The 12434-nt window shown below is 32.0% G+C and overlaps 1 protein-coding gene and 1 long non-coding RNA gene across 6 annotated transcripts in view; one reads left to right on the top strand and one right to left on the bottom strand.

Moving 5' to 3' along the window:
• LOC143206581 (uncharacterized) overlaps window positions 1–9023 on the bottom strand; it is a 43257-nt gene extending 34234 nt beyond the window's left edge. Inside the window, exons 1-2 of the long non-coding RNA XR_013008462.1 lie at window positions 8936–9023; window positions 5147–5228 (exon numbers count right to left, since the gene is read on the bottom strand). This is a non-coding gene — a long non-coding RNA (uncharacterized LOC143206581). The remainder of the gene's footprint in view (window positions 1–5146; window positions 5229–8935) is intronic.
• Window positions 1–12434, top strand: part of Pde11 (Phosphodiesterase 11) — a 456074-nt gene that overhangs the window by 82033 nt on the left and 361607 nt on the right. Inside the window, exons 1-2 of one of the 5 annotated variants that reach the window (XM_076419156.1) lie at window positions 2079–2212; window positions 9006–9242. The exons of the other annotated variants lie outside the window; for them this stretch is intronic. Of the exons in view, the coding sequence (XP_076275271.1) occupies window positions 9206–9242 (37 nt within the window). The 5' untranslated portion in view covers window positions 2079–2212; window positions 9006–9205. Of the gene's footprint in view, window positions 1–2078; window positions 2213–9005; window positions 9243–12434 lie in introns of those variants that run through there. 5 annotated transcript variants of the gene reach the window in all.

A 12434-nucleotide genomic window follows, 5' to 3' on the forward strand; every position in this document is an offset into this window, starting at 1 on the left:
GAAAAAACGGGTGGATAATTCGATAGCTGGCAAACATGAAAAATGTGAATAGAGTAGAATATTTTTTCTCTATAAATGCACTTTTAAAGCGAAAAAATGATCAGCATACTTGCAGGGTTGGGCAGTATTTGAATATTGTAATTAAATTATTTGTTATTAAAATACGTAATAATATATATTTGCTATTTAAATTTCAATTACTTTTTAAATATGTAATTTTTAATTGGTATTTCAAATATCAGACGTTGAAGTATTTTGTAGTTAGTATTTCAAATGCATATTGTTTCAATATACACTAAAATAAAGCACATACATATATTTGCAATGTTATATTAGAAAATAAGGTTCGATAGCTTTCATAAACAATATGACGACCGTTAAATATGTCAATCTTTAAATTTGGCGACACTGAGTACGACAAATTGTGAAGTATCTTTTCAATTATCATTTTCATTCTTGAACTATTATTTTCACAAAACTTCTGTGTATTAGTACGAATTAAGTCTATTAGTACAAATATCATGATGGATGGCCAAATTCGTTTCACATATACATCTACGATATTGGCACTAGATTACATAATGCGTTGATGACCAGAAACATCACAGTAGATGAAGCATGATGAGGCAAAGAATACAAAATCTACAAAAAAACAAAAACACGAAATAAAGTCTGTGAGTACCAGGAATAGCAGTATCAGTACAGTCATGATGATTTTATTGGTTTTGTGAGCAGGGACAATCAACCAAGACATCAAAATTGGAGTTAGAGTTAGTCAGCTTTCTAAACGATAAAAGCAAAAAGCGTATCACCTTTGAACGCTATGAAAATATAAAGAGTGTGTTCATACAATATAACACAAGTTTGTGGTCATCAGGATCTGAAGAACGATTGTTTTCATTAGCAGGCTTTATTCGTTCCCTAACGAGAGGCTGTTTGTCTCGTAGCACATTTAAATCTAATATTCATTAAAGGAAATTGTTATTTTATTGATTAATAGCTTGGTTGGATTAGTTCTATTCTATTACAAGTTCATCCGAGCTCTACTCGACATATTCCTCTGCTTTTCGTCTCTCGTATAATCGATGTATCACAAAGCTGGCCAGTATTTTAGGACAATAACTCAACCGGCATTTCGTGGCCTTATTTTGTCGTAGCCGTTACTACCCCGTCGTCCTCTTACTCCCAATTGTCTCGAACTTTCCCATCGAGCAATTAACTCAGGTACTACGAGCCGCAAGGTGTGATAACGACGCTACGTCTTTACCTTGCCCTTGTGCCTCTTGTGTTATCAGTCACTAACACCCTCCTGACTAACAGTAAGGAGTATCAGGTAGGGATCAACTGATAGTGTTGGGTTTAGTATGTAGCCCAGAGGTAGTCTCCACATAACCAGTCCAGCTTGCTTATTTCTGCAGGTCTCCGCGACCAGGTATCTACAATAGGATTCCTCTACCCGGTTTCATTGCAAATAAATTATACAGCATTTAGTGGGTTTCTCATGTACTTCTAGGGTGATTGTGTTAAATACGTGGACCTTCTTGCATTTCGTAGGCATTTAGGGTAGCATCGCAGTAGAGTTTACCAATGTAGCTAATTTATAATTATTTATTTCATTTAACTAACACAATTATTTTTTTTACATTCCTTTTTGTACTCAATGTTCGAACATTACCAATCGCTTGTTCCTAATTAGTAAATATATGGTGGCCTAACCAATCGTCTTGCCACTACATCATATGACGACATTCTCCCATCTATGAGTCATTGCACTAACTAAAATCAATGGTTTTCTATCAATGTGTGACGCGGTTTGCGGCATCGCCGTTTAGATGGCGCCATGTACGTCTTCAAACGCATACTACAAAGGTCTTATATTTGATGGTACGATAGGTAAATAAATACCGTAAACGTGAAAGCGAATCCGTTTTTTATTCAAATAGGTTTTTGACGCTTTTTGTCAGTGGCGCTTGATTAGTTTGCGATGTTTACTTGAGCCGACTGTTGGAAAAAAAGCTAGCGTTTCTCTGTTTATCCGGGTTAACGGGACATGCGCTCTAAGAGGAGTTGATTTAAGCAATATCGGCCACAGGCACGATTTTTAACTTAAAATTGTGTTAATTATATAATTATTTCCCGTCGTAATGTGCGTTCTGTGTTAGTGCGTCTTCGGTATCAACAGGTGGACGACGATAGCGTCGAATTTATTAAGGTTAGGTGGTTGTTCGTTAAGTTTGTTCACCTTGGCGTGTTTTTTGTTGTTTGTTGAATTTTTCAAACAGAGAAAACATGTTTTTTTATATCGGAATTGATGATAGATGCTCACTGTGCGATCCGGCAGCAATTTTGTTTGTTTACTTAGACGGACAAACAAAAAAGATTGTGGTTCTTGTTGGGTAAAGATTAGATAAATTTGTTTCTTGCTTTTTTTTGTGTTGATTTTCCTACTGACGTACTTGCGTTACTTACGTAAGTATTCTAACGATTTCTCTTGTACCGAGCATTATTAGGTCCCAATTTCTCTCTATGTCTTTGTCACTGTAACAATGACTGCGGTTTTGTTTAAGGATGACACTCTACGTCAAACATATAAACAGTCGACAATAAAGTGTGTTTTCGACAAATGTTAAGTAATCAAATGACTCACTTAGATTGCACATGCTTCCGTAAACAGGTTAAGGGTATTTATATTGACTAAGCTGATCCAGAGCTTGTTTTGTCAATTATCGGTTCCAGCTATAGGAATTTAATTAACCTAGTTTCCCAGGCTAATAATGTTGATTTACACGATTTTTTCATTAGACATCTTGTTTTGGCTTGTTATTTAGCTTCAATGATAGTATCTAAACATCCTATTTATCTTTAAAATTATTAAAATAAGTCCGATTACTTTATTTAATTTAATTACAACCATTGTAAAGGTGCATAATTTTCAATAGAAAGGAATTCGGGTTAGAGTAGCATCAACACTAGTAATACATGTTACAGTTTTCAGTGTTGGTATCATAAAATATATATTTTTATTTTAATGACATAATGAATGAAAAGTATGTAGGGTTTAAAACAAAATGTGTTTTACAAGATAACTGTGCATATAATACATAATAACTAGGACCTGAATATGTTATTCGTTCAAATATTGTCCATCGGAAGCTATTTCCTATATTTCAGTTTATGAATGTCATTCTAGAGATATTTTCATTTATTGAAGACTGAAAACATATCGAGCCAACTTTGATTCTTTGAAATAAAATGCGTTACAATAAGAGCATTAACATGAATAATTATGTCTTAGAGTACCAAAAGTTATCCTTCTCAACCAAGCATGTATTAGTAATCCGCCAAAAATCATCTCGGTAGCATGACAGCATATTTATTTTTGGTTTTAAATTTGCTGATTTGTCAAAATTAATATGGATATATATTTTATTTATTTATCATTACCACTACCAATACTATGTACAAAAGATTTCATCTTCAGGCTCTAATCCTTGGATACGTAAAATCACCTTTCACCTTTTTTAGTGTATGGACCATCCCACTTTATTTCTTGAATAATTCGAATGACTCCTCTAGGTCTGGAAAAATGTTGATTTAAACAAAAATTTAATTTAATTAGCATAAATCTTCATTCAATGACTCCTCCGATTCTTCCTCTTTATATTTTTGGTGGTCCCCAATTCTTATTTCTCTTTTACAACAAAATGACTATCATTAAGCATCCAAACCAATTTCTACAAGTGATTTGAGCTGTTCTCATAGTGCGCTGACGTCTTTTCATCAATTTTTTTATATTGTAGTAATGAAGTAACACTTTCCTCAAATCCACAGTTTTTACTGCAGTAAGAAGCTATGAACTTGTAAGCAATGAAAGTTACTCTTGAAGCAGTTCAACGAATGCATCTTTGAAATATCTTAATTTTCAGATTTTGTTTTGAGGTTAGGTTATACAATAAATATTTTTCCCAATATTTAGCTCCCCTGAACATAAAATTAGAAGTTTGGCAGTTATTTTATTTTTGATTGACTTTATATACCACCAGTTTTATATATATTCTATTGATATCAACCCGAACAAAATAAAATATTTTATATTTCCTCCAAGATACCATTATTATAAAACGATAAATTTTCTATGTAAATAAATCAGACTTTCAAATGCAACTCGAGAGAAAACGGTAGGATTTCTGAAAAGCAAAACCGCTATAATATTTCCGATACGAAACCGAACGTTTCGCAGTAAAAGTCATTAAGAGATAAGATAAATAAATTTGAATGAAAGTCGTTATCAGTGTTTATTCTCAACAACCGCAATCTGTACGGTCGCTGAATGGTGAACAAATGCAATTTGAAGAACGACCTAATCGCTGATTATATTCTCTTAAATGCAGTTATGAATAATTAATTATTGAACAAAATTATGGTCAAGTGCAAACAAGTTTTATGGTGTGACTTAATATTTATTTTTATTTGTTAAACGTTACTTGACTTCAGTTCTGAATATCTACAACATGTGGTATTGTGTAGGTTAATATATTTTATTATTTTAGTGAAATATACATAATAAAATAGATTATTATTTTAAAAATGTTCTAGTTAAATTATCTTTAATTCATTATAAAAACTATTTCTTTGAAATATAGAATGTTACGTGTTTTTCTAATGTGCCATTTTTTATTAAATACGCCTAGTACAATATTAATATATTTCTATTTTTTTTGTACATGGATCAGATGCGAGAAGAATGCGGAATAAATACACCAGTAGAATTCCAAATTAAAATTAAATTAGACTTCGTGTGGTTTGATTTGCTTCAGCCTTTGATTTCCTGATCTAGTATTATCTCTACGTTGGTGCGATTTACTAAATTTCTTTCATGTTTTATGACGAATCCTTCTTTTGATTTAGAGGTAATCGGGCAGTTCTTCGTTAGCTACGCAACGATAAGCATTGGAGCTTTGTTTTGGGATCGTTGCATTACTATGTTATTTGGTTTCATGACTTGACCCCATGTTTGCAAGATAAAGCCGAAATTTATTTGATCTTGGTCTTTAACATTTTAGCTTTTTTGCTAATGCGATGCTAATCTACCATTGAAATGGATGCCGAAATATTTTTCTAATTGTGCCTGATTTATAATACATACTGCAAGTGATGAAGTTTGGTTACTGTCTTCTCGCTGCATCACAGAATTAGTCTCCAGCATTGGGGATCTTGTTGACTCTTAACTATAATTTTTATATATATTTATATAGATGAACATTATATATTAAATGAAGCACTAAATAATTTTTTTTTGAGTAGCGAGTTCCATAACTGGAGTATGATACAGCTCTCAGCTGGAAAAGATGATCAAACTGTTATACGACTTTATAATAACGTCTAAGCAGACTCCCTTTGTATCAAAATTCCCAGTGAGTATTCATGCACCGTTTTTTTCCAGTTTACCTTTATTGGCTATTTTGCTATTTGATACTTTTTTGGCGCAATATTTCTATTTCCACTGCTCTGATATAAAGGCTCTTAAATGGTTTTTAGGCTATGCTATTTCCAAGTTTCCACACTACATCGTTAAGGCTACTTTGAGCAGCTTTAGTTTGCATTTGGTATTTATCAAAGCTTTTTTGTTCCAAGTTGGAATAGTTCAATACTATGAGAACTTTAGAAACTCCAGTCGGTTTAGGTGGCTGTAAACTGTGAATGCTTCTGTACAAATTTGATTAAGCCATTCTAACAAATACGTTGACTTATTTTTCTTGACAAGTTATGGAATTCCTGTAAATTGAATACCTTAAAAGGAATCATATGGTTTCATCGGAATAATCTAACCAATGAGACGGTTTTAATATATATGGAGATACATTTTTTCTTCTATTACAGTATTTTCTTTAAGAGAAATAAATAACGAGCTCAGTCATAACAGAAATCCTATTATCAATGCATCTTATTCTAACCTTAATGCAAGTTTATATTTCAAATTCAGATTCTCTGATTACGGTTTCAACTAAACTAGACTAGACACCTAGGAAATAGTCTACGAGTGCTACGAGGAAATACGTTTTGTATAACTCCATTATTCAGATATCCCACAAGGATTATTTTTTCGGGACTACTATATGATGTAGAATTTTGGTCATAATAAATCTAGCCTTTTGAATCTTGTTTAGAATCTAGTATCCATTAGTCTAGCCAAAGATTCTGTATAAAAAACATCAACCATATTTAGGGAAACGATTCTATAGGGGGTTTCAATAAGGGTAGGTCAGTGTATGAGGTATTAATAAAATCCTTTTTTATTTTTCACTCATCAAATCACCAATCATATATCCACCCTGGTTTCTCCCAGTGGCGCAGATGCGAATTGATCCGCTTGAGTGTTTCTTATTGGGATAGAGCTAAGGCTACAGAAAATCCAAAAAGAAAATGTTAGCGTTTTCATCATCTTTTTATAATGCTCACCGTTGACAGGACGAAAAAATACGGACCAACGATGCCAATGGACCGAAACATGAAACAAAGTAACTTTGGTGGTTGTATTGCCTTCTAGTGTAATTCATAAGGGTTATTACGGTGTGTTTATTATTTAATATAGCCATTGATTTGTGGTTTAACAATTTACCCATTGGCCAATAAGTATTTCATATGATAATTATTTCTAATTGCAGCAGCTCATTACTGGACAATTAATTTCCTATCCACCAAATACTTTTATCGCCTTTCTTGGCGTCAGTGCGAGCTTTGCAACCGTTTATAAAGCTTCCGTGGTCTTCGAATGTGATAGTTCTCGCGCATTATTGTTATTCTGTAATCATTAGTTTCAAAGATTAATTTCATTTGTGTGAGGCTTGTTTTGGCATCTAGTTTTATGAATAATCGTTCCAATAAAAAACCAATGCGGCTCCTCAAAGATATTGAATAATGAAACGTTCATTAATGAAATGTTCATGGAATGTTCGCATCAACTTAGAGTTGTGACTTACAGCTCGCATTATAATGTCTAATTACTATCACTAATGTTTTAAAGAATTTTGTAGACATTCAAAAAATTTTATTGACTTATTCGGTTACATGTTTCGACGTATCAGACAGCATTCTATAATCTTTTTAACAAGAAATAAGACTGGAAAATGACAAGCAAATATCTGCTTCTGATTTTAAACGAATATTGCTTTATTACAATTATTTTGTACGAATTGTAATAGGCAGTATATTCGACTTCATTTATAACGTGCGTTGTCCGTTTTGTTGGTGCCAAATATAAGGTTATGTATACCATAACTATATATTTAATTATTATATTTAATGGTTATATATATGGTTCAAAACACTTTTAAGGTGTGTTGTAGTTCCGTAGAAATGTCGCAAGATGAGATATATTGACCTACCCCGATTTTTATAAAACTTTCTCATTGACTTATTCGGCTATTAGGAAATATCAAGTTCTATATTCTATGGATCTTTCAAACGCACTTTACTGTGGGTTTATTGAATACGTATTACAAGAAATAACAGGTCAATTGAAAAGTCCCCAGCATATCATAGTAGAACACATTTTTTTTGGAAAAATTATTTTTTTTTTATTCAACATAATTTCGATAACTCTTCTTTCGATTCTTTCAACTTTTCGATACAATTTTTGTAGTACGATTTGTCCTTTGCTTCAAAATAGGCCGCAGTTTCGTCAATCACCTCTTCATTCCATGAACATTTCTTCACAGCGAGCATTCTTTTGAGATCTGAGAACAGGAAATAGTCGCTGGAGGTCGGATTTGGAGAATACAGTGGATGAGGAAGCAATTTGAAGCCCAATTCATGGATTTTTGCCACGGTGCATTGTCTTGGTGAAGCAGCACTTTCTTTTTCTTCAAATACGGCCGTTTTTCGACGATTTCGTCATTCTAACGGCCCAATAACGCTATGTAATAGTTGCTGTTGATGACCCTTCCTTTTTCAAGATAGTTAATAAAAATTATTCCACGCCCATTCCAAAATACAGACGCCATAACTCTGCCAGTTTTTTGCGTTCTCTCATGCTTTGGAGGGGGTTCATCGTGTGCAGTCCACTTGGATGACTTTCAATTGGACTTCGTAGTGAAATGATAGAGCCATGTTTAATCCATTATCACATATCGACGCAAAAACTGGGGTTTATTACTCTTGATCATCTTCACTGCTCCAAATCATCAACTCGTCGTTGTTTTTGATCAAAAGTGAGCTCGCGCAGCACCCACTTTACACGGAGCTTTCTCATACACAAATATTCGTAAATGATTGATGTACACGTTCACTTGATATCTTTAGAGTGTCTGCTATTTCATTCAATTTCAATTTAAGGTCATTCAAAATCATTTTGTGATTTTTTAAAATGTTTTCGTCGGTAACAACCTCTTTTGGGCATCCACTGCGTTCACCGTCTTCAGTGCTCATTTCATCACGTCTAAACTTAGCATACCAATCCTTGATGGTTGATTTTCCTGGGGCCGTGTCCGGAAACTCGGCATCAAGCCAAGTTTTTGCTTCAACTGTATTTTTTCCCTTCAAAAAGCAATATTTTATCAACACGCGAAATTACTTTTTGTCCATTTTTTTCACAATAAGAAAAGTTGCTTCACTCAAAATGCTATCATTCACAAACTAATGATCCGACAGCTGTCAAATTTATACACGCTGTTTTTTCGGGTTAGGGCTAACTAAAAAACATATGGATTTAATTCTAGTAGCGCCATTTATGTGTCAGGCCAGGGACTTTTCAATTCACCTGTTATGTGACTTTAAAGCCACTTATTATGGGAAATTATTTCCCTCAACCTTATATATCTTTATAACTAACATAATGAATGAATAGAATTACAACAGTGAAGTTATTTAATATTCCAGCCATGAATGGCTTGGCTATCATACATATATCCTGCTAATATTATTTAATAGCACCTACTGGTAAAAGCACTTTAAATCTTGTTTGCACTTTTTCTGTTCGTCGCCTCTGGAATGCTATTTTATTTTAGCTAGCGCGCATTTTTGAGAGAAACTAACCTAATAATAGGAGAATTGGACTGAAATTTTACATAGCCGGGCAATTTTTAAATTGAATTGACCTCTAGCGTGAGTGCGTGGTGTCGGCGTCTAGAGAAGGATTTACGTTGAATTATGTGTCTTGCAATTAAATTAAGTTTTTAGTGGAGTTTTAGGTGGGATATTGTTTTGGATGCAATTTCTAGTCGAGATGATCGGACGAAATACAGGTAATACTTTTATATAAAATTATAAATACATTTCATTAAATATTAAAGTTCACTCGCTAAATTTCGTTCCCTATCATATTTTTTGTGCTTAGTGTTCATATTCCCAAAACAAAAGTTAGTTACGTCAGTCGGTCTTTTTCGAAAATTTTCGTGGATTTTATCAATCAATCATTTTATTAATAAGCGAACTTATTGAATTGCTGATTGAAATTGAATTGAATTAAAATGATTTAAAATGATAGGAAAAGATCAGGTGATGACATGAGTTTTTTATTGAATGGGTATTTATTGAAATAAATAGAAAATTCTTAGTCAGCTTGGTTCGAATCCTGCTGGGACAAATTCGTAAATTTATATTAGTGATAAGGCAAGAGTGCAAAATCCGACAATGAAAATGATCCCATTCACACCAGTAACCAGGTTGGGTAAGACTGGATGTCTTCTGGGATTATATCTCTAAATTGGGTCATTAGCCGTTCTGTAGGGTTAATGCCGAGGATCGTTATTCGGAGCCTACGTTAAACAGTAGGACCGGTCCAGACAAACTCTAGTTGGTATAAAAGAGGCTCTGAAATATAACAACAAGAACTAATAACGCTCCACCACGTGAATCTAATATTATCCTCTGGACGATATTTAAGTAACTTTATCTTACTTTAGGATTATTTTCTGTAACTGTCATCTATATTTATTTTTCTTTATTGTTTAGATGCCAATGAGAAAGTTGCTGAAATGATGAAAAGAGCTGTTGAAGCTGTACGAATGGTTTATAAAAATGTAAAATAATTTCAGACAGGCAAGACCACTGCTCCATTATCTCGATCAGAAAACTCTTCATCCTCATTTATAGTACCAGTGGATATGTAACCTATTTCAATTATTGAACCACGTTCAACTTTAAGTCAACAAAGCCATGACACTCCCGTTCATCACCGCATAAAGAAGAATGTATGGATGTAGATAAGAGGCGGAATAACAAGAATGAAAAAGTAGTAATATAAAAAGAGTTAGAAGTGTAAAAAACTAAAATAACAGCAAGCAACAATACAAAAATAAAGAGAAATGGCAAAAGAAACGGTCTTCTGACGAGAAAACATCCGATCTGGTTAATCTCTCCCGAAGAAGAGGATCGGGAAAATGATGACGTTGAATACCCAGTTTATCAAAAACATATTATCCAACCAAAAAGGGGAGAAAAAATTGATAACATACGTGATAACAAAATAAAATTACTTAATCTATACTAATGATTGATAAAGTTTAATTATATTATTATAATATGATTATTAAGTTTTACTAATTTTATATAATTATTATGAATACAATTTAAGTTCGCATACCGATTATTGTGAATATACAAGTAACAGACCTAATGTTTGAAGTTTTATTTATTATTTTACCTGTAATATTTCTTTTTCAACATTTTTTTTTACAAAAGGGACGATTTTTGGATATTCTATGTTCACTTTATGCTCTTTAGGGATATTGTTTTAAGGACCATTTTAGTTATAAATATTAATTTAGAGGTAGTTATGGTACTTATTTATGATATCCTAGTGTTCAATAAGTTCAAGAAAATAAAGCAGATTTATACCTCTAAAAATGAATTTAATTTTCAGTATAATTTTCCTCATATAGTAAATGCCGAAATGTATTTACTTTTAAAGATTTATTAAACAAATATATATTTGATTTTCAATTATATATATTACAAATATATATAATTGAAAATCTTATTAAATATACTCTAATAATGAATAAAAAGTAAAAATTATTTATAGAGAGTAATATTTATCTATATCTCTATTTCAAAAATGGTTGAATATATAAAAAGAAGCTTGAAACAAAAGTTGAAGAGAATTTTATTTCCTGTAATATTCATAATAAATGTAAATAGCATTAAGCTCTTAAGAAACGAGATATTTAAAAAAAACGAGTTTTGTAACTTTTGACCTTTGATATCTTAAGAGGTGGACACGAGATATTATGAGACTTGAGACAACTTATAGAATTTCAAAGTTTATACGGACTTACAGCTTATTATCTCTCATTACGAGGTTGATACTTTTTTGGCTACATATCCATTGGTACTATTAATGAGGATGAAAAGTTTTCTGATCGAAATAATCGATCAGTGGTCTCGCCTGTCTATGAAATTATTTAACAATTTTATAACCCATTCGTACAGCTTCAGCTTTTTTCATTGGCTTCTCGATGTTATTTTACTGAAAGAAGTGCCAAGTTATTGGCAAATTGGTTCAAATCATAATCAGTTCACCTTTCTTGACGCCAGTGTGAGCTTTGCAATTATTATCACAAATTTCAAATTTTATTGACTTATTCGGTTACATGTTTCGACGTATCAGTCAGCATTCTATATCTTTTTAACAAGAAATAAGACTGGAAAATGACAAACAAAAATCTACTTCTGGTTTTAAACAAGTGTTGCTTTATTACAATTATTTTGTACGAATTGTAACGAGCAGCATATTCGACTTCATTTATGACGTACATTGTCTGTTTTGTTGGTATCAAATATAAGGTTATGTACACCATAACAATATATTTGATTATAATATTTAATTATTGGATTATTTATTATAATTAATTATAATTAATATATATATATATATATATATATATATATATATATATATATATATATATATATATATATATATATATATATATATATATATATATATGGTTCAAAACACTTAAGGTGTGTTGTAGTTCCGTAGAAATGTCGCGAGATGAGATATGTTGACCTACCCGGATATTTATAGAACTATTTCATCGTCTTATTTGACTATTGAGAAATATCAAGTACTATGTTCTATGGATCCTTCAAACGCACTGTATCATGGGTTTATTGAATACGTATTACAAGAAATATATAATTTATGGAATGTCAAAATAAAGGTTTATATGGACTAACAGCTTATTATCACTTTCGAGATTGATCCTTTTTTTTTTGGTTTATGTGACTAGGCATATCGATGTTATTTTACTGAAAGAAGTGTCAAGTTATTGGACAGAACCGGAATTGCACCGTTATTTATATTGAACAATTTAGGTTATATTATTCGCCCGATATAATATATTTCATATGTAACTTTTTAAATGGTATCTGTATGCAAATAACTCTGACATTGTGCTAAATAAACGATCTTAACCATCTATGAATAGTAT

The sequence above is a fragment of the Rhynchophorus ferrugineus genome, unplaced genomic scaffold (genome assembly GCF_030347505.1).
Source record: "Rhynchophorus ferrugineus isolate W39M unplaced genomic scaffold, kcgeb_rfMv2 rfM1, whole genome shotgun sequence".
NCBI lineage: Eukaryota > Metazoa > Arthropoda > Insecta > Coleoptera > Curculionidae > Rhynchophorus > Rhynchophorus ferrugineus.